Raw genomic sequence first — 23,668 nt, forward strand, 5'->3', positions numbered from 1 at the left:
AAGTGTTTTATACTGTTCGGTACATGAATGGAAGAACATGAAGCATACCCCTCACTTTACAAGTTCTCTTTCACATATAGAAGCGTTTGTGCCCAAGCATTTCATATAAAACACGGCAAGATGTTCATTTTGAGAACCAACAAAATATTCCACATTATGTAATAACAATAATTATTTCGTACACCTTGCTAGTTGCTAGCCTACAATATTCTTCTCCGATTGAGAGATATCCCAACTCCATGGTTTACACTCAATAAATGTTGCCAACACCTGATGCAGCCAACATAGTTTTTTCCACAGGACTTCTGCCTGATATCTTGCAATACAGTGTAACAAATATACAAGTGCATTTTGCATGACCAAGTAGCTTTGGCTTCCTAACCTTTGTAGGACGGGATGTGCCAACTGTTTTAGTTGTGCTTTGTCAAATGGTGATGAGTTTTAGCTCATGTAAATCCAGTGAGGAACTACTTGCTTCTACAGTTTCGACCAGTCAATCTTTAAGTCACAAATGCGAGGATGGATGACCTGAATGGAAATGATGGAATTTCACAACTTCTACAGATTGCACTTGACGGTAACTTCGTGAGTTTCTTTTGATTTCATTTTTACAGCAAGACTTGCCTGGTTGATATTACATGTTTACACCACGTTTTTTTAAATTTTTGTGCAATCACAATTAATTTAATCACAAACACTAAAAATAAACCCAGCAATTAGCTTTGTTATGAATAATCATTTCGATCCTTATAGGTGTATGAGCCTTGTCCTTCTTCTTGTACAAATTCCTCTTTCTTTTCCCAACCATTGGGCCAACCTCCATTGGCTTGTGTTGTGGCACCATAAGACTTGGTGGTACCATAATTTATATAATTTTGAGTAATGTCTCCTGTTTCTTCATCAAGCTCATCTTCGTGGATAAATCCACATTTTTCTTCACTTGTCTCCTCAGGGTCTGCCCAGGGTTGCTTCTCTCCTGAGGCAAATATTGCATAAAAGATTACTCCGCCGTAGTGGACTAGGGCAGCGATCAGGAAGACATACTGCCACTCCTCACGTGACTGCAGGGACAAAAAGCGGCGCTGTGAGAACAAACTCCCCACGTCTGAAAAGCCTCACGTCTTCGCTGAATGCCCCACCATCGAGCTTTTGGTACAGCGCTATCTTCAGGGGAAACCTCTGTTCTGATTATACAAAGCGAATACTGTGCTGGAAACTTTCTCTAATACTATGACTTTCATTATTTAAAAATTTTTAAATCTAAAATTCTGAAATAAAACCCCAAATATATCTATGGTCTGCTAATTTTTAAAGTATTCATAATGTCTCTTTTAACTTCCAATGATTTACTTATTTTTTCTCACACTTGTTTATTTCTTTTTGGTAAATATAATTTTTAAGGACAAGTAGCTAATAATAATATTCTTCCATCATTAACTGCAGAGAAGCCTGAATTGAGGTTTACAAATAAAGCTCAGAAGACTTCTGCTCACCTACTCTAACAAGCTAGGAGAAAAAGGGTTTGTTGTGGTTTTGCCACACCAGGAATATCAGGAATATTAAAAGGTGTTGAAAAGCATATAGTTTATTGTTTGGGGAAGAGGGCTCCTCAGTATTCTTCAAGATCTCCTTCTGAGCCTCGATTATTTACCCTACTCAGAGATACAGTGACTGGCCCACAGGGAGAATGCCAAACAGTAGGTATTAACACTTTTCCCAACCCTGAGAGAGAAGCTTCTACCACTGAACATCTCTTTTGCTCTATCTTACCTTATTTTTCGTCATTGCACCAACAATGATAGGGCAAACCATTCCTGACAATGTGCCAACGCCATTTGAAATGCCCATTAGGATACTGGCATATCTTGGAGCAATATCCAAGTGGTTAACATTGAAACCTGCAACACACACACAAGCTTTGACTCAGAGAGTCCTAAACCTCTTAGATGCAGATGCCTATAGAGCATCCTCCACCATACTCACCACCCTCCTTAAAAGATACCAGCTGCATAGCATGTGCTTCACAACTACCTTTTGATAACTCAGGTCAGGGATAGAGTGGAATGAGGCATGATTTCTTCCCCAACACGTAAGACGTGGTGCTCACTGCACAGAGAAGGAGATGTCCTCTTAACAAGAACACCAGAAAAACCAAACTTAAGTGTAAGCAGGGAAAGGTGGGTAGTAAAAAATCTAAATGAGAATTTCTAAATGTTGTATTGTTTTTATTTCCTAGTGGAAATATGCTGAATAAACTTTCTCAAAAATCAAAATATTAAAGAGGAAAGTAGAATATATACAATTTTTATCACCAGAAAACATCAAGATGTTACAAGTACAAATAAAAAAAAAAAATGTCTCTTACCGGAAATGGCAAATCCACTGAATCCCACAGCAAGAACCAAGAAGGAGATAGCGACCCCCCTCGTATGAGAGTAGCCGACCACCAGAAGCAGTGTTGCTTCCATGCCAAAACCTTCAGGAACAAACACATGGGATACTGCAGAAGTTTGTGTAAATTTTTTCAATGAGCCAAACCTGCTAAAAATGCTCATGCTTATTCGACCTAGCAAACCACTTCAGGGAGTCTATCTTAAAAATAATAATAACAGTAATAATTTATGTGCAAGGATTACTGAAGGCTTTGTTGTGTTTTAATAAAAACATCAAAAACAACCTTAAGCTTCAGTGGTATGAAGGGTCAAGTTAGTAACACAGCTGTTTAAAATTAGGAGTTGTGAAAATTTGAAGTAGTATGGGGAGATGATCAGAAATGAGCGGTGAAGGCACAAATGTCACTGCAGATTTGATAGGCATAGAATAAGGTACTCACGCATGTAGATCAGAACTTCACGAACTAAAAACCTGTCCTCAACATCATTTATGTACTTACCACCACAGTTCATGATCTTTCTTACTGTAGTAGTTGAAAGAATTTGTTTGCTTCTTAGAAAATCTGCAATCTGTCCTCCAATGGGCACAATAATTGTCATCACTAAGTGTGGCACAGCAGATAGCATGCCAACCTGACGAAACACAACACCGGGAGAAATATACGTGACGGTAAGTAACATGGGCCACTTAACAGTCTTGGTTTTTTTAATCCATGGTAAACTCTTTACAGACAAAGGAAGGAAAAAATACTGTCTCCGAATGACCACTTACTCATTCCTAGAATAAGCAATAACTTTCACAGAATAAATGAGAAAAGCTAAGTAAATTTGCTTTGACCTCTTTTTTTCTTCCAGGAGAATACATTTTTTTCTGTTATGAGTCAGTAAATTTTGAGTTTATGAATAAATTATCCTGAATCTTATTGCAGAGTGATTCACATTTATGTGCCTATTTTATATTCTTAAATGTGTTTGCAAAAATTCATCACTAGCAAGAGACGGGGAGACAGAGACAGAGTCAGAGAGAAGAGAAATATGTTCAACAAACCTTGAAGAGCCTGTCCTTTAAAATTCATTTCTTAATTCATAAGAAGGCTAAAAGCCTCAGTTGCATTTTAATTCTATATCTCATATGAGTTTTATATTAGGTTCTGTAGATTAAAAGCCCAGAAAATGCAGGTCACTTCTTCCATTTTAGGTATTTTTCTATGTCAAATATCAATATTCGGTCACATTGTCATACAGTGATGTATAGCTTCTGAACTAATTTCATACTAAGTGGCCCAGTCTAAAACCTACCCAGCCACCGTCCATTCAACACACTTTTTTTTTTTTGAGAAAGATTAGCCCTGAGCTAAGTCCTGCCAATCCTCCTCTTTTTGTTGAGGAAGACTGGCCCTGAGCTAACATCTGTACCCATCTTCCTCTACTTTATATGTGGGATGTCTACTACAGCATGGCTTGCCAAGCGGTGCCATGTCCGCAGCAGGCATCCGAACCAGTGAACCCTGGGCCACTGAAGCAGAACGTGTGCACTTAACTGCTGTGCCACCGGGCCGGCCCCTCAACACACATTTTTTGATCAATAATTACATGCAAGGCACTGTTCTCTGGGAATCATGGGGGCAGAAAGAATGATAAAATGCTTTTTACTTGTGTATTACCACGTATCTGGACTTAGTAAATTTTGAATATAAACACATAAGGGAGTGTCTACTGAGTATATTTTGAGGCACAATTCCTGGCAAACGGTAAGTACCAGAGAAATGTTTATTATTTGTGTATAAAGATATCTTTCCAATTAGACCATTGGAGTGTGGAGACAAAGATTCTGCTTTATTTTGCGGTGGGTATACTGTGGTGTCGCCACCACGGACTGGGCTGTTGTAGCGATTAATCAAGATAGCAAGTGACTCTAAAATAGCTTATGTCCAAGCTATTTAATTCTCTCTTTCACTCTGGATGGAAGCTTTTTACATTATTATTCCCATTGTATAGATGAGGAAACTGACTCAGAAGGGCTAAGTGATTGTCAGAACCAAGTTTTGAACCAGTTCTGCCTGAGTGTAAAAACTGAGCTCAGCTTCATAGAAATCCCAGGTTATCAGACTTGGCCCACCCTCCACTTTGCTTCTCTGGGTCACAGTCTGCATTTCTCTCCCCGATCTGTTCCATATTCTGCTCAGAAACTGGCAGTCTACCCGTCAACAAAGAGCAGCCACTCAACACTGCTCTCCTCCACTCCTAAATGTGAAGTTCAAAAGGAATGAGTGTCTCCTGTCATTTGGCGGGCTTCTGTGATCTGAACTCTCAAAGAGCTGGTTAATCCAAGCACTGGCCCTCCCTGGCTATGCCATTTTCAAGGGGCTGAAAAATGTTATATATGAGCATAGGCTGAGATAGATCGATCGATGGATAATGAAGATTAAGCCACTGCACTTGTGGTTTTGTCCGTTGGACACCCAACTTAACTAAGGTTGGAGAGAACTACCCTCCATGTAAGTATTTTAGTTCACTTAAATTTCACTGTACTTCTGAAAAATGCAATTAATACCATTATTTATAGAGAAGAAAACTGAGGTTGACAATTATTCAGAAACCAGCCCAAGGTTATGTATCAATAGTTTATTGTAGAGCTCGGACTCAGAGCCATGCCAGCCTGGACCCAAAGCCCATGCTCTGTGGCCTCCATCACTTCTTTTACACATTTCTCAGGTAAGTCAGAGATTTTTGTTTGTTTGTTTTTAACCAGTATAATTAAAATCTTCAGGCTAATCTGTGTGTGTAGAATTTATCCAAAATTTAGTTAAAAATATACTAAATGAATCAAATCAACCCATCTGGTTACTATATTTAGTTTTTGCAAAATATCATCACTTTCACTGAAGCATTTTCAATTAGTTGGAGCTATAGGGTCAGAATGACCACACGGTTTCATTAACATCAGTTGGCTCCTTCTCTCTCCCCCATGGGACATGACTTTATTAATAGCCTCTCAGTGTCATATTTGTCCTAGATTATGAAAATGGACTCACACCTCCAGCAGCCTTTGTTGAGAAGTATAGCACCTCTCAGAGCTCCCGAAGGCTGCCCCACAATGTTTGATCAGCTCCAGAGAGAAGAGGCCTGTCTAAAGCGGCCATTCTTCTCGGGGATGGAGGAAACAGTTTCCTTAGAAACGGGGATTACAAAAGAGCTCTCAGAATAGCTACTCCTCAACTCAGGTTTTCCTCAGTTCCAGGCCTCAGATAGTCTTTCAAGCAGAGATATAATATGAATAGTGAGCCCAGCTGGACTTATGTAAGGACATGAAGAGAAACGGCAAGTCCATGGCCAGGACAGACAAGTGTATTCAGGACTCAGCAAAGTGCTTGGCACAGAGACGGCATTCAACAAGTACTGGCTACGAGTTTAAAGGAACATATGGTTTACCTGGATTTAAATGGCGTAGCAAAAGGACTTGAAACATAAATCAGAGGATCTGGGCTTAAACTTCATTCTGTCATTTACTATCAGCTTGGCCTTAGCAAATTTAAATAGCTTCCCTAGTTTCTGTTTCCCCATCGGTCCCATAGAAATGAGACAGTTATCTAGCTGGTCAGCCAAACGAGGTTGTGCATGAATATCAAAGGACCTTGTAAATTTCAAACCCTTAAATAAAGTATTATTTTTATGTACATTTCAACCTTACAGCAAATCTCAAAATGATTATATTTTCATAGCTAAGAATAAATGTCTGTAGCATTTAGCATGCTGTGCTGTGATTGGTAACGCTGTTTTTGTCTACACCACCAAATTGTAACTCTTGAGGACAGGAACCATGTTTTTATTTCCGAACTAATACAAAGCTTCATATAAATGTTCCACAAACGCATGCTAAAAGAATAAACTGGATAAACAACATACAAGAAGGTTTTCAGATATTTTTGCTATCCTCGAACCTTTTAGCCAGACGTATTTCTGAGAGCATTGAAGAAGAGTTAGATTGGTAACTATATAAATACAATTCCACTTCAATAAAACACTTTTTCATTCACTGTCATATTGTTTCCGACCTGAGATGTAAGAGGAGTTCTGTTTATTTACAGGGAAAAGGCTACACTGCTGGCCACGTCGACTGACATGGAAGCTGCGTGAGGGCAAAGACTGTGCCTGTTTGGTCTGTGTTCCCAGCAGCAAAGAGCAGCTCCTGGCAGACAGCTGAGTGCAGGAGACGCTCAAATACCTTATTAGTCTTTGTTTCCCAGAAGTTATTTGTTGAATGAATAAATAAATAACTCATGAAATTTAGAAGATAAAATCTTGGCAGAGGAACTTACTAGTCACTTAAAGACAAAAATAATGCACTAGTTGAATAAGGATAATTTTTACATACCTTGCTGATTTCAAATCCAAACACTTCCTCAAAATATGCTGGCTGACTAATAAGCAATAAATAAAACGTCCAGCTTCTGCAGAAGTTTGCAACGATTATTGCATAGACTGGCATAGATGTAAAAAATTTCCTCCATGGAGTCTTGAATTTCTGAAATTCAAAAAAAGGAGCCATTCTGCCTATTTTAAATATTTTCTAACTTAAGTGGGAATAATAGGCGCTGTAGATACAAACTTCTAGTGACTGCATTATAGATGGATTCAAAAAGTGCAGGATTTTTTCTTAAAAAATTAATATGTTCTGGGGAAGTGACACCAGATAAATATACTTATTCTCCAGAAAATAAAAATAGCCAATACAGGAATATCTACATTATCATATTATATTTGTACAGGAAATAACTTCAGAAAATTATTAGAAGGCAATAACCTGCTCCTGCTGGGAAGGTATTTCTTTTATTCATACGAGGATCATCTCCACTGAGAATTTTACTCTTCAAGTCACAAAACACTTCATCAAATGTGAAAGAAAAATATCTAATTTTATATGTTAAAAAATAGTTGGGGGCCGTAGGAGTTATGGTATTCTGATAACATTCTGCTTATTAAACTAGCTGTTTCCTGCACAAGTGTGTTTAGTTTATAAAATTCAGCAAGCTGTTAGCTTATGATTCATGCATTTTTTCTGTATGTTGTGTTTAATTTTTTTAAGAAAAGAAGAGAAATTTAAGACATACTACAGTCAGCTACAATGTGTGACCTTTAATTGGATCCAGATGCAAAACAAAGACACTATTATAGACTAGGTATTAGAATTTGGACTGAGTATTAGAAATTTGAATATAATCTAGGTATTATATAATGTTGGGATATTATTCTAATTGTGTTACATATGATGATACTACTTCAATTGTGCAGGAGAGTATTCTTATTTTTATAGAGATACATGTGACGTATTTACGGGTAAAGTGTTATGATACCTCATTTACTTTGAAATCATTCAGCAAAAAGAAAAACAAAATAAATAAGGGAAGATGCTAACAGCTGTGTGTCTGCAGTGGAGACATGCGTGTTCCTGTGGGTGTTCTTGCTGTTTCACTGTGTTCTGAATTTGTTCACAATAAAAAGTTCCCAATAACTAAAGTACAAGTTCTATTCCCACCTGACCTCAGTCTTAAAAATTTCCTTTGAAGCTACAGGAAAGTATAAAATATCAGCAAGAAGTGAAATATTGTGTTTAGAAAAGCAGTAAGGAATAGAAGATAGGGAGTTTGAGATTATCTAGGCTGTTTTATCAACCTCGTGGGTGTTCTTTGGGGTCATTTCCAGAAACTGGTTTTCAAAAGAACTAAATTTCTGATTGTTTTAAAAAACTTATGCCTGATCTGGACATACAATCTCTCAAGAACGGGTAAATAAAAGAAGTATATTTAACTAATGAATCTATAGGCTGATCCGATTATTTTTGGCTGGAAATTGAAGCTCAGTTCCGAACTCACCACAGGCCAGCCTATATTCAGCTTCTGCTCGCACAGCTGCCGCTGGTGGGCACCAGGGCACACTACCAACACCTCCCACCCTCCCCCTGCCACTGCCACACCACCACTTGTTTCTGGAGTAGCCATTATTAGAAATTATCAGTCCATTTACAGAAGGAAGCAGGAGGGAAAAGTTCCAACGCCAGTCTATTCAGTTCATGGAACAACTAGAATGTAAGGGTTTTCCTTTAAGTATGGAAGTTCAACTTCTGAAAGATATGCAATATGGGATTTTTCTTATTAATTAAAGGCCAAGATACCCTTGGCAACAATGGGTGATGGATCTTTTTACCTAGGATGAGATGTCAAAGACAGGCTTTCTCTAACAAATGAAGCAGAGAATCAGAGCTGGAATAAAATACAATTAGGATGACGGCAGGGGCCTTGAAAAGAAAGAGGAGAAGCTTAATGTATAAGGAACATTGGTCCTTAGCCAGTGTCTGGTATCACCAACTCTTAGCATAAGGAAACTGAGTTACTGATTATGTGCTGAATTACTGAAACTGTCTAAATATATTACTTTTGCTTACCAGTTTTTTCTTTTTTATAGTATCAGATGGCTATTAATAACTATTTATGATATATTAATGTCACATGGACTAAAATATCTGCATTTTTGACATAGAACTGCATTTTTCTTTCCATAGGTGGATCCTGTCCAAGAAATCAAATCAGAATCAGAAAAAGACTTCACAACATTATCTTGATCTTCATGATAATAATCCTGAAAAATGGTAACATTTTATCAATAAACGGATTTTATTATATTAAGAATATTTTTGTCAGCTATCTATTATTGGCATTCTAATGCTTTAGTATTTCCTAAACTACATATAAATAAATATGGATGTATAAAATTTACATTTAAAATATTCAATAAACAAAAAGTAGCCCTTTTTATGACTGTATTAGGGCATTTAGCATTTCCTACAGTCTAAAATGAACAAATCTTGACTGATTTTTTTAAAATTATGGGCCATATCGAACTGTTGTTAAAAACTTGTTTAGGTTTACAGTCATAGTCATAATGCAGGTAAAATCTGAAGATGCTTAAGAAAAGATAAATTAAAAAAAAGAAATTATAGATGAAGGAAGTAGCAATCATTTCTAAGTCAGGGATTGTGGATGGAGTAAAGAAAACAATAACGATTGATATCAAATTATTTTTGTTGAATAGTGAATCATAAAATAGTTTGGTTGGTTGGAGGGAGGTGAGATGGAGAATAAGAATAGGAAAATATACACCATAATAAAGTTCTTACTTCCATTGCACCTAAAAGATTTGCACTCTCTCCAATGCTTTCTTCTATGTACCTACGTTCTTCATCTGTAATAGTAGGATGCTTTGCAGGACTCTCGTAAGACACCAAAAGCCAAAACATGTACCAGATCATCCCAAAGCTTCCTGTAAGGAAGAATTCAAGAGGAGGACATCAGAGAAAACTGTCACAAGTACCTTCCATTTAACGTCATTTGCTGGAATAAAACTACAATAATCATGTGACAAACATTCTAGAGAACGTGAATTCCAGCTTATGTTTCTCCAACTGACTTTAGCCATCTCTTCTTGTCTTTTGCCTTTAGACTTCAAGCTTCTTGAAGGCTGGTCCTGTAGTTTTATCTCTTTGTCACTATTAAATAACGCTAATACACAAGAAACTCACGATAAAGAATTATTGGATGGTGTGGTCTGGAACATGTTCATACATCCAACAACATTTACTGAGCAATTACTGTCCAAGGCACTCTGCTAAATGAGACAATTATGAAGAACAAGACCAAATTCCTGTCCTCAGAGAACTTTGCTGGGGGTGAGTCCTTTTATTATTTGCCTGCCTTGAATATATGAGACTAGTCTGTATTTCCAGAGAAAAGAAATGCTCTTTTCCCTCTCCTGTTAGCACTTCCATATCTAGTAAACAGACTATTAAATCAAATCTAGAAGATTATTTTAGCTTAACTGGCTATGGTACATGAAAAAATGGGCTTCTGTTATTAATGTAGTAACATTTGACACTTGATGTGACTGTATACCATATTATTTTCAGTACATACTATTGCCTATTGATTATTCTTTGGATAGATGAAAGTTATAAATTCCAGTGCAATAAACTATTTGCAAGTCCTTTTTCAGTCCCCTCTTTATTTAGCACTTTCACCATTAAAACATACCCCTATTGTGCAATATAAATCAGAAGCATTAATAATAGAAAGAATTTCAAGTGATTTATTCCGGTTTCCCAGCAGCTGGCCATTTCACTCTTGCCTCCTACTGTTCTCTTTTTCCCTTGGGTAACAATCTAAATGCTCCTGATCTCTATAATACTTTTTCTTTTGCCTGTTCAATCTCCAAGAAGTATTCCTTAATCTCAGAGCTTCTGATGTGCCATGCTCCTTGTAATTACTGAACATGACAGCATACACACCTGTGGATCAGAGCGTGTGCGGAAATTCGGTCTCATGTAGTGGTTATGGCCTCGGACTCACCCAGGTTCAAATGCTGGCTGTGTCACTCATGAAACCACACGGTCTGATCACTAACTGAAGGTCTCTAAACCTCACTATAAAATGAGAGAATAATCCCTTTTTTATGAGATTGTGGCAAAGAAATGTTAAAGGAGATAATGCATAAAGCAATGATCACAATGGACGGCACAAAATAAGCACTCAGTAACTGAGAGTTCTTGTTCTTGTAATTTACTAATCATTATCATTACCATTAACTGAATGCATCCACCAGTCACTCAGATTATATGCATTGTCTTTTTTAACTTTAGCCAGGTCTTATCTTATTAATTTTTAAAATATCAATATTGAATGTGTGGCTCAAAGATCCAATTTTTGCTACAAACAGCAAGTAGGCAAGTGCTATGATCTATTTTCAGATTATCTAATATTTAAACTTTGTACCTCTCAATGATAAATGAGATATAGCTCGAAATAATGAGACTGGTTTTCATGAGTGCTTTGTGGAAATTGATATCCTTACTTTAAAGTCACATTATATCTCCAACTAAGTAATGGACTAAGGCACACATCAGAGGATTTAATGGGTGGCGATCCCAATTTGTACTATACGCCCTATAAACAAGTGTTTTAGTTTTCTTTGAATTATGGACTCTTGAAAATTTAATGAAAGATATGGATTAAAATCTGATAAAAATTTCTCCCCAGAAAAAAAGAAAATGTACAAATGCATGTGTGGCTTACTATTTAGGGCATTCATGAATCCCAAACCCGTCCATGGCTTCTGAACCAGGATAAGAGGCCCTACTATAAAGTACACTTAATAACATCCTGCAAACAGAATTTTCTCTGATGAGAACATTTCAAGATGGGAATGCATCATGGGAAACGTGGAAGCAGCCGGATACCGTTCTGTTCTACTGCATGACTTCATGAATCTTTCAGATTCTCACGCCCATGCCCAAGATGCTAATGATCGTGACCACATCAGCTGGACTCCACCTCCCTCACATTTCTCCTTTCTTCTTTATTGAGAAAGCGTCTCTTAGAGAGAGACTTTAGGGCTAACCTGAAGTGGGAAGCTGTTAGCTTCTGGTCAAAAAGTGAACAGAAAGGGAGTCTGAACTTAGGGTTTCTTGTAATTTTTTATTCCCACTCGGGGGCTTAATTGCCTTTAGTTCTGGGGAAATGAAGACTAGCACGCGCTGCTGCAGCAGCCGACTTGCTAAGACTTCACCCCAGAATCACACTGCCACATCCACACTCCGCTCACCTCCCAGCCCTCTGCCCAGATTCAGTCTGGAGGAGGCACGATCCCAGAAATGACCAGGAAAGCAGGGGCCACAAGGAGAAGTGGGTGCTGCCCAGCTCTTTCCTCTGAATCAGCTCTGAATCAAGAGCTAATTTAATCCTCTTCTTCGTAATCAAGGACAATATATGTTACACATCACAAACTTCCCATCAGTAATGTGGTTGCTTTTAGAAATCCTAAGTTACAATGCAGGGAAAATCATAGAGATAGAACATTTTCCCTGATCTTCTCAGAATATAAGGAGAAGATATAAAGAATATAAGGAGATAGAATATAAGGAATATAAGAAGATATAAGGAATAGAAAAAAATTCAATGAGTAAACACAGAAGTATATTCAGTGAGCTATCTCACTGTCTTAGCTTATGCACACTTCTTTTATCTTTATTGTATAGAAATGCAACATACCATAGACATAGAATACTGAAGACCAGCCGGTGTACTGTACGAGAATGCCAGCCAACGGCATTGCAATCACAGCTCCAGCATAGGAACCTAAAGTAGAAGGAGAATGGGAGCAAGGTAAGTAACATCGACAGAAATTCTTGACTTCATCTCATGTCCCTGGGTTGGCTCACAGAAACGCAACTTGCATGCTCAGGTACATGTGTACTCACACCCATATACTTCCAAACACACGTATGAATGCTTAGCCAGGAATACAGGACAACACAAGTGGATATAACCTACTTCCCCAAGACTCAACAGAGGTTTAAAAATAATAAAAGGCTATCATAAAAAGTAAACTGAAAAGACTATAATAAAAACCATTCATGAATATATTTGAAAACCTAGATGAAATGAATGAACTAGAAAAATATAAAACCCAAGAAGAAATAGAGGATTTAAGGAGACTAATAAGAATTAAAGAAATTGACATGGGTGGTAAAAAACCTTCCCTCATGTACACACACAGACATACACACTCCCCAGGTGGTTTTACAGGTGAGCTTTACCAACTTTCGATTCTTATCCAAGTTAGTCCTGAACTTTTAGCCCCCAAGACTACATCTGCGCACAGTGCTCACCACAGAAGGAGGTGGTTGCCAGTCTACTCCTCTCGAGAGGTGGCGCCCATTTGCTCCAGATGCCATGACATGCTGGGTAGGTGACGCCCTGTGAGGGGGGAAGATAAATATCACTATTCAGGATCCAGGATCACTGCGAAAGAAGCACATTCCCTTCTCTGATGCTGTTTCCTTAGGATGGGCACCAGGGTTTAGGGAAAGCTGCTACCTATGGCCTGTGCTGACTCCCTGAAATCCCGTTTTAAGAACTTTCAGCCCGGACCAGGTAAGACATGACCTCTTTTTAGTGATCTGTTCAAATTCTCCCCACTCTTCAAGTCTCCCTTCTACTTCAATATTCTTGTGATTAATGCAAAAGCAAAGATTCTATATTACTCAGTTCATCTGTAATTCGGAACAGTTTGAGAAATTTGGGAGACCCTTTTGTGAGGCGTTAAACTCAGTGATTCCCAAATATAAGGAATCCATATAAAGGAAGGCGAAGCTGAAATTCTTGAAGCTCACACTTCCTAAAAGTCTTGCCTAGAACTTAACACCTTTAAAATAGCTATCTTTTTTCTATTATTTTTATCCTCTCATTTTTCTTTCTTTTTGGAGAGAAAGAAGATTGTTTTCAGCACCTTAATACTTTATCTGATTTGTCTATTCCCACCGTACTCCACGGAAAGAGAAGAGGCAGAAGGTAGGCCAAACTTAAGTTTTTAAATGATATTCTTTCAAAGGATATAGGTTGATGGAGCCAAAGTCACTGATTAGAGTCAGATGGCCAAAGAACACATTCAATGAAATATTCTAGTGAAAACTCAAATCATGATTCAAGGCCAGCAGGGACTTTGTATAAAACTCACAAAAAGTATTAATTCAGGGTCAGCATCAGCAAAGGACGGACTCAAAAATTCTTATCATGACACATTAATAGAGGCGCTGTTCCTTTTTTTTAAGTCAAATAGTCACTAAACATTTCTTTAACATCACTCAATTCTAGAGAAAAAGAAGTAAGCAATCACAGTTGCAGTTTAGCATCATTTAAAGACAGAACATCTGATCGCCTAACTTTTCCAATTTTTTTAACACTACAAGATATAACCTAATAAAATATATTTTTTTGTAGATCAAGACGAAGAGAATCTGCTGGTTCTTATTAACATGCCAACCTTAGGATGATGCCACCCTGCAATGCCATACCTCAACAAGTCCCTGCAGTATCCGAACAAAGATGACACACCCATAATGCACTCTGGCTGCTGACGGGATTAGCATATTCAGGGTGGAGGTAAGAAGGATGGCAGCTCCGAAAACCCTGGAAAAGAAAAGGAGTGAATAGATCGAAATTGCTCAGGTCTAGCTAATTACAAGCAATTTTAAGGTACATTATTTTTTCTAAAAAAAAAATAAGATACATTCGGGACTTGATTGGACAACCATTGCAAATAAACACTTGGACTATCCTGAAATAATGCATTGTTTGAAGCGCAGGAAATAAAAGAAGGCTCCAATAAACCTGGTTAAATGTACTTGTATTTATTTTCTTCATAGATATAATGAAAAATTGCAAATATTCAAAGAATCATTGTGTATGTTTTTGGTCTACATCTCAGGCTACAACACAAGCTGCTTATGAGCAAGAGCTGGTTTTTCAGATACACTGTTCCATCCCCGATACATAGCACAGTGCCTGACACATAGGAGATTCTTATTGAAGAGTTGTTGAAAAAATAATAAATGCCTGAATGGAATTGTGCCTCCCATTCTACAACTATTTGCAACTTCCCTACAAGCAGCATATACATACAAATTTTATGAATGGAATCATATTTTAAATGCCCCAAGAAATCTCATGATGAGATCCCACAGCACATGTTTTTATGACAGAAATAACTATTACTTAATATGTCTGTCTCAGGTTTTCTTTCTTTTTTTATGTGTGGGTGGGTGAGAACTCCTGTCTGAGGCCACCTCTAGCTGCACACACATACACAACAATTCAAGAAAGAATTGCCGAAAATATGGCACAAACATCTTTATCCATCTGCAAGTAAAAATTCCATGCCATCATTTAAAAATGTATATTCCATGATGTTTTTACTAAGCAAGAGAAATACGCCCCTAACTGGGTAACTTTAGAAGGTACTTGCGGAGAACTTTGGGGACACGCTATCTCTAATGAGCTAAGCTGTGTTCTGTGCAAGTTTTCTCAAGTCGAACATTGAGTTTTGAATTCAGTCAAGATGGTTGCTTCGTAGACGCTCTAATTCTTCCAAGGGGCACAATTAAATGTAAACTGTTAAAGACTTGAGTTTCTGGAACAGGCCTTGAACATTATTAACTTGCTACTGAAATCTGAGAAATGACTTTACGAAGAGCTGAAGTGGATCAGCTCTTTTTCTATGAATCATAGACCAGGTCAAATATTTTTGTTTACGTGGTGCAGCCTAACATCCGCCTGTCCTCAGTGGCTTCTCTTCACTGAGGTAAATAGTCTCTCAGGAGGTGAACGTTCTGTTCCATTCTTCCTCTGTGCTAGTTGCTGAATAGGTATCTTTGGGTTTGAGTCAAAGTATAACTTATTTCCTAAATGTTTCGCACAAAATAGAAGCTTTCTATTTCTAGAAATGATTACTTCCATTATCACTCAGTGATATTACACTTCTGCCAAATATGAATTTATTTTTCAGAAAATAAATGCAAAAATACCATGACCTATCTTTATAAAGTAAGAATCCAAACTTGTTATAAAAATTGATTTAAAATGTATTTTATTTTATTCATTTATCTTTTTGCTGAGGAATATTCATCTTGAGCTAACGTCTGTTGCCAGTCTTCTTCTTTTTTTTGTCCGTGAGGTGCCACCACAGCATGGCCGCTGACAGACATGGCCCAGTCTGGCTTCATCCTTACGTCTTCCAAACAACGTTATAGAATCTCCTGAAACCAGCTGCCATTATGCTTTCTGTTCATCATGGCGTCTTCATCAGCCTCTGAAACCACTGTCTCTGAAGCTCTACTCTCAAAATTAGGTGGTAATGCCTCAGAGGTGATATATGGTCCTCTTGAAGAATCTCACTGTTTACCAGTACTTAATGTAGTTGTGTACACTGTATTACGCTCTACAGTCGTCATTCCTATTTGGCCTGATGTTACAAAAACAAACAAATAAAGGCTGGCCCAGTGGCATAGTGGTTAACTTTCCATGCTCTACTTTGCCAGCCTAGGGTTTGCAGGTTCAGATCCTGGGTACCGACTTACACACTGCTCATCAAGCCATGCTGTGGCAGCGTCTCATGTGCAAAATAGAGGAAGATTGGCACTGGTGTTAGCTCAGGGGCAATCTTCCTCATCAAAAAAAAGAACCAAACAAACTAACATAAGCATTGAATATACTTTTGATATCTCAACAGACAGAAGGAAATAGATTATACACCAAGAAACATTTAATAGTCCTGTGTGTTTTATTATCCCTAGCACTGGTCCCAACTTTGACACATACTTGTGTTTCACAGCAGTCCTGCCCTGAAAACAATACCCACCAAAATAGGTTTTTCAAGTTTACCCTCTGATCAAAAGACTTGTCTAAAAATCAAAATTATGCAAATAAATACATCTTGTAAATTATTCTACAGTCATGCTCTTTCTTGTTGACCAAGCCCCACACCAAGTAATACAGTGAATTCTTTTAGAAAAGCGCACACAATAAAGCTACTCGATAGGAGAAATGTGCTTAGTAAAGAAGCATATTATTTGAAATCAGATATACCAGGGTTAGTGGCCCAACTCTTCCTCTTGGCAGCTGGTGATTTTTGGGAAAATAACATTGCTAATCTGTGTTCAATTCTCTCATCAGTAAAACAAGCATAAGAGTGTTTGCCTTACAAAGTCACTATAAGGAAGAAATGTGATGTACTATATAAAAAGTTTAGTGATACATATATTTATTATTCTCTTCAATTCTAATTTCATCTGCCTCCTGAAACGGAGAACTAAGGCAATTATGAAGATGATCTATGATTCATATCCTCTCTCTCCCCACCCCCAGCACAAATGTACTATTTAGGGAGAGGAGGAAATTTTATCCCTGAATGATCTGCTTCACATGGATTGAAAGCCCGGCTGATAGTCACCACCCCCGCCCCCACCCACTTCACACGGTTAGAGCATCTCTTCTGTGTTTCCACTCAGTTGAGCTGGATTTCTGTATTTCCCCATTTTAATCCAAAAGCTAGATTTCTAGACTCTTTTTAGCTACAGGGAAGGAGAAGGCTGCCCCGTACTCCATCATGAAAACCAAGCGACTGAGTTACTGCCTGACATCAGTGGCCTAAAGAGAACATTTGTGCTGTTTTTTTGGTTCATTTTCATAATCTTTTTGTCTTAGAATTCCACTGTGGATGTTTCCAGGTGCATTTTCAATGTTTCCCCATAAGATAAATGTTAAATTTTATAACATACCAGACAATAGTATAATTTATCTGAGGACATTTTAATGAATTGGTGATGATCCCATAGAAATTTAAGGTTCTATTCAATACAATTAATCAATTACACATTTGTAAAATTAACCTGACTTCTGATTTATATTCTGGGTTTTTGCTTTATTTTGTTTTTTGCCTTATAGTCCATTTCAGTTAAGAAACTCACTCAAGGTCTGATCACCGCTTCTTCCTGATAAAGTTGAATAATGTATGAGAAAATAAAGAAATACTATACTCACATAAAAAAACACTTTCTAGAAATAAATAAATTTCCCCGAATAAATATTTGTCCATTTTTTTTTACTTTTGAATTGTAAATCTAGGGTCTTTATAACATCAGGCAGTATAGTTCTATCAGCGTATTTATATTAATGTTAGTACTATATATAAAAATAAATCATTAGTGAAAATTCTAGCAAGTTACACAAATTCTTTCAGCAACAAGCTAACATATCGCTTTTGCTGAACAAATCATCAGACTGTGCAGTTATCAATTAGGTAAATATTGCTGAACTTGAAGTTCCAAACAGTAAGTTGAAGCTCAACTAGAATGACATTTCATTTTGCTTAAAGTCCTTCTTTTCATAGTTGGCAACTAAATTGCTACCTTAAAAACCCACTCCTGGTCTCAATATAAGTCAGAGATGGGCCATCAGTAACTGGGCTGAGAAAAAAAAGCAAAGTATCTGCAAACTAAATGTGAAACTCTTGGCTTTTCTATGCCTTAACAACAGAACTAGAAACTGATGGGTGCTCTCGATTTCTCGAAGAACATCATTATAATCTCCATGAAATAAAATAAGGGCCATTTGCTTATTAAGATCGTTTTCCAAAATGATAAACCACTTGAAAGCTACTTAAAATTGTTGTTTTCCTCATGATTTCCTCTGCAGCAAATGACATACTAAAATGAATTCAATCTGCTTATTTTCAAGTTAAAACCTAATTTCTACTTGTTTTTCCACTGCTTGTTACACACACACACACACTCACACACACATTTTTTTCCCTCCTTTGTCTTCTAGTGTGAAATGATTATATTCCCCTACAGAGAATCACTTTAAGAGCACTGGTGTGTATGTGTGTCTGTGTGTATGCATGTGTTAGGAGGCTCAATATTACTAAACAGATTGTCAAAATTGAGAGGCATAAAGTATCCCCCCAGTACAGAAATATCTGGGAAAGCAAATGTAATTGCTGCAAACCTGCCTCACCCCTGCCTCAAGATTAGCATCCAGTGTGGGCCGGAGCGAGTGAGCTCTGAGATTCCCAGTCATACTCGTCTTCTATGACCCACAGCCACAAACACCCTCACGTGTCAAGCCCACCCGACAAGGTCTTGCCCAGAAGAGGTGACAAACACTGGTGACCTGTCACTTCTACAGATGATATCCATTTTCCCTGAATCAGTCAATCAGTTTCCATTTGGGCAATGGCTTGTCACCTAACAGGGAACTAGGGTGCTAATCCCCTCCTGGAGGGTGTGTAGGAATAGACTGGTTCAGGCTGGTTAATCTATTTAATCTAATCAAATCTGGGCTCAGGCACCTCCCTTTCTCACATCTGATGCCCCCTCTTCCATATTAAAAAAGGAATACACAAGCACAAGCCAGCCCTGTGGGTCCCTCGGTACATTATTAAGTTGTAAAAATGACTTCATCACTCATGACAGAGAAATGAGGCAGCCCCAACAGTGGCATATGGCAGCGGGAGAATCATTCTACCAGCTGCCCACCTGACTCTCTCCTCCCTCAAAATCATGTCCCTCCCCTCCAGGGGCTCCCCCCCTGCCTCCCCCCCCCACACACACACATAGGACACGGCAGCAGCCGCAGGGGAAGCCAGAGCTATAAAGGGGTGAGAGGAGAGGAGGGGGAATGAGAGAGAAGCTGGTGTCAGCAAACCACGTGCAAGCCCTTGGGGACCCCTCCCGCTCTCAATCCCTCTATTCATCTTGCAGAAAGGGTATTTTCTTTTGTCAGAAAAAGGAAGGCCTCTTCTGCATTGCCCTAGATACCTACCCTATAAGACCCACAATTGGAAGGTGGCTAGATGTTTGATAGGTAGCTGGGGGAATGAGATAGAGACAGTCACCTCTGGCCTTAAAAGACTGGATGCTATAAACTGTTTTTTCCACCATAGCAGGATGGTGGTCCCTTGCAGCAGGCTTTATGTTCATAGCCTGAATTATTTTCTCACACAAAAGGAATCTGCAAATGTTTCTCACTGGAAGGGTTAAGGAACCCCTGATTGCAATGGCTGTTGCAATGGATAGGTAAGCAGAGAGGAAAAAAAATATAGATAGACAGATAGATAGATAGATGGAAAGATAGATAGATAGATAGACAGATAGATAGATAGATGATAGAGTATGTTGGTGCACGTGTGTGTTTGGTGGTGAAACCTAAGAATTCACTTCCAATGCTTATTCCAATAAATAAAGCAGATCCTCATTGTTTTATTTCTGGGAAGGAAAAAAACAGAATAGCAATGGCAAAATCATTTATTCCTGTGCTTAAAATATGAAGATGTCGCCTTTTAAATCTCTTTGTACCTCTCTTTCTGAAAATCATTCTCACAAGAGGATTTTTCATAATCGGGCAAGCCAGAATATTTACCTAAAGTATATCAAATTTCACTTTTATAAATGCAAATGGACATTAGTAAACAACTTTAAAATCCATGCATTTGAATTTGTTCATTTTTAAGTATAAATTACTCTCTCTTTTATTATATCAGTGGGATGAATTGAACTTTTTAATCAAAATCCCAAGGATGCACCCTTCTTCTTTGCAGACAAAAGACCTAAATCGCTCCCAGTCGTGCTCAAACCCCTGCCATCTTCCAGGAGCCCAAACTGCCAAAGGGGCCAGGCAGGGAGCAAAAGTTCTAAATACTATGTTTTCTTCTACAGAAAATCAGACTCTTTGTTTAAGACATCACCACGTTTGGGTTTTGCCTTCTGCAGAGCAGAGAACAGAACCACTCATGTTGTGGCCGAATATTTTGGGAGCCTGTACACACACAGAAATACAGTGCTTCTCCTGCCACAAAAATCTAAGGATCCCTTGGGCCTGCTAAAGGCTTCTCTCTCTAATTCGTGGATTTCTGTCCCGGATTTGGGACATGATAGATTGTAGGTGCTCATTCAGAGAGCAGATGGCTCAGCCACTGCTGAAAGTGAATTTGGGATGAAGCACATAACGCCAGGCAGAGATGTTAAATTTCAATGTAGCGATAACCTGTGGTCATGTATTACTGCACACCTCATTTTAGTCACAGTCTCTTAGTGACCTTGGGTAAGTCACCGCCTCCGTGATTCTCTGTTTCCTTTCCTGGTCTGTGAAATGAGAGGACTGGATTGGAGGAGCCCTGTGCAGCTCTAACACAGGTTCTTTCTGTTACCAGAGTTTATTCTATGCTTCAGAAACATGGGACCCTCAGTCTCTTATTCAAATAAAGAACTGCTTTTCTTTAGCAAAAGTCAAGTTAGAAATCCAAGAAATACCTAAAAAGACAAAATGGTGCCCTAGGAACTGAACCCTCTCTAAATAAAGGGTAGGGACGGGGGATATAAATTGTAACTTCCAGCAGAGAAATCTAACCTCAAGCTTAAGTGGATTTCTCTAAGTGTATTTAAAATATTTGGCTAGAATTCAAAGATTGCATGCACCAAATTACTAGCACTCTCTATACTCTTGGTAAAAATATTTTTTAAGCTAGCTCTTTAAAAGCTTTCAAATGAGACTCATGGCAATATCAGTGACAACAATTTTAATTGTGAATAATGTGTATGGGAAAATAACTTTAAAGGCAAAAATTTGACATGTGAAAAGAGGTAGGCTTTTATCACAATGGAAAAAATCGTCCTTTTGCACTACTAATACTTAAGGCAAATTTAAACACAAGTAATGCTGAATGGTCATAAGAGTTTTTTTCTTTCAATTTTTTTCTGAATTTAAGATTTTATTAATGAGAAATGACAACAGCCAATAGTTATTGAGTGCCAGGCACGTCTAAGAACTTTACACACACTTTCTTACTTAGCTGTCATGATAGCTGTATCAGACAGGCACTTGGATTAGCGCCCTGTCACAGAAATATAAACTGGGGCTCAGAGAGGTTAAATAATGTTTACGTCATTCAGTTATTAAGCGGCACATTCAGGAATCTGAACCCACACAGCTTAGCTGGACATCCTCTATCTCAACCACTTTGCCATCCTGCCTTTTGTTAAAAGCCCAAAACACTTTGTTGTGATGTTTGTATTATTTATCCAATGAGTATCTACCCTGGGCCAGGCACTATTTGAAATGCTAGGGACACAGCGTGATAGCAACGTGGACAGAAACTGTCTGCAGTCCAGGAGCATGCATCTTACTGGAGAAAGGCAGACATTCAACAAACAAGTAAACAACTAAAATATTGGTATGACAAGTAGCAAAACATGCCATGTAAAAAATTAAAGCAGAATTGGCAAATCAGGAGGACAGTAGCAAGATCGAGAAAATGTTTAAGTAGGGTTTAAATAAAATTGCCACCTAGACAGAGGCAGGAATAGTCTTTGTGAGCACTATGCCATCCATTAACGCAATGTTGCCCAAATTTCCTTTGGTAAATCTGACCTTCTTTGGTTATGGCCTTTGCAAAAATTCTGTTGTTTCTCCATTAAATACTTGCCCAGCCTCCTCATCACTCTCTGAATGAGAGGTAAAAATAGTCCTTGGCAAGTTCAGATTTGTAAATATCTGGATTACTGTAAGCCCCATATCCTATATTGTTTAAAGACAAAATTCATTTGCCCCAACACCTTTTTATCACCTTATTATACCTTATTAAATATGTTCTCATTTTAAAACATCACAGATTTTGTGGGGAATCTCCCTTTGATTCCACCCTAAGGCCCTCCACGGAGGTGAGCTGGCCCATGAATTGCAATAGCCCTTTAAAGAAAGACAAAGGAAAGAAGTAAAGAGCTCTTCTCAAGACTGACTTTCCTCTCCTCACTCCTCCCCTCCTTGAGCAGGAAAGCATGAATACTTAGACTTTCACCAGAAAAAGAACCAAGATTCTGTATTCTGACCAAGAGTGGGGCTATGTTTGCTTAATCCATAAAGTGGAGAAGCCAAGTTTTTACTGTTTGTTTTTCATTGAGAAATTTGCCAGGAGGTGTAACCAGGAGCCCTTCTCTCTTGAGATGTTGTCTCCACACGCCTCTACTCCAGTTCCACCAGGAACAGTGATGTCAAACACTTTCCAAAGTGAGCTGCTTTTACATCTAGAGGGAGAGCAATCTGTCCCCAGTACCCACCCAAGGGAGATCTTGTTCTATGATTAAATGATCTATGGGGAGAAGCTTATTTGAATGGCCATCCAATACTTATAGGCGGAAAACTGATCTTGCTGTGTTGCTTTCACTGCTTTTTAAAAACAGATCATAATAGGAAATACATATCTTTCAAATCAATTCTAAATAGCACTCAGAAGTTGTGTTAAAAAAGCCTTCTGAGATAAAATTCTATGTAGCACGTGTAGGACTAACTGGCCATCTCCCAACATGTTAATAATAGATGTCTCTGGGTAAATACATTACTTATAATTTTTATTGTCCTTTCTTTTTATATATTTTTCTTATTTAGTATGTAATACTTTTATATATTCAGAAAACGGAATGTTATAAACTTTTAAAACCTGTTTTCACAAGTGCCTTCAATTGTATTTCTAATGGCTCATCACATTTTAAAAAATGAAGTGAATATGTCAAAATCCTAAGATGTGATAAGAGTTAGTCTATAGTCTTCTATCTGTTCATATTTTTTACAATAAATTTTGATTTAACTTTCTCCATCTTGTAGAACACAAAACATTGTATGTGAAAATATTGTCTCTCTCCCTTGAATACCCATCTAAAGGTAAGGTGAATTCAGACCCAAATAAGAATTTTAAAATTCAGAAATATTTTCTTTGAAGAAAATCTATCAAATAAATTAGACCCTGAGTCAGTATCAGTCTTTTCTTTAATAAACATGACACAAATGATAGCAATGAGCTTGCTTTTTTTTTTTTTTTTCCAACCAGGAAAACCTGTT

At 37.9% G+C, this 23,668-nt stretch overlaps 1 protein-coding gene across 1 annotated transcript in view; it reads right to left on the reverse strand.

Moving 5' to 3' along the window:
* Nucleotides 1-725: 725 nt before the first annotated feature.
* The window catches only part of SLC17A6 (solute carrier family 17 member 6), a 29,145-nt gene continuing 6,202 nt past the window's right edge, over nt 726-23,668 (reverse strand). Inside the window, exons 4-12 of the mRNA XM_046638162.1 lie at nt 14,296-14,410; nt 13,111-13,198; nt 12,491-12,577; nt 9,568-9,710; nt 6,769-6,918; nt 2,894-3,026; nt 2,366-2,476; nt 1,771-1,898; nt 726-1,061 (exon numbers count right to left, since the gene is read on the reverse strand). Of these exons, the coding sequence (XP_046494118.1) occupies nt 726-1,061; nt 1,771-1,898; nt 2,366-2,476; nt 2,894-3,026; nt 6,769-6,918; nt 9,568-9,710; nt 12,491-12,577; nt 13,111-13,198; nt 14,296-14,410 (1,291 nt within the window). The remainder of the gene's footprint in view (nt 1,062-1,770; nt 1,899-2,365; nt 2,477-2,893; nt 3,027-6,768; nt 6,919-9,567; nt 9,711-12,490; nt 12,578-13,110; nt 13,199-14,295; nt 14,411-23,668) is intronic.

This window comes from Equus quagga, chromosome 14 (genome assembly GCF_021613505.1).
Source record: "Equus quagga isolate Etosha38 chromosome 14, UCLA_HA_Equagga_1.0, whole genome shotgun sequence".
Lineage (NCBI taxonomy): Eukaryota > Metazoa > Chordata > Mammalia > Perissodactyla > Equidae > Equus > Equus quagga.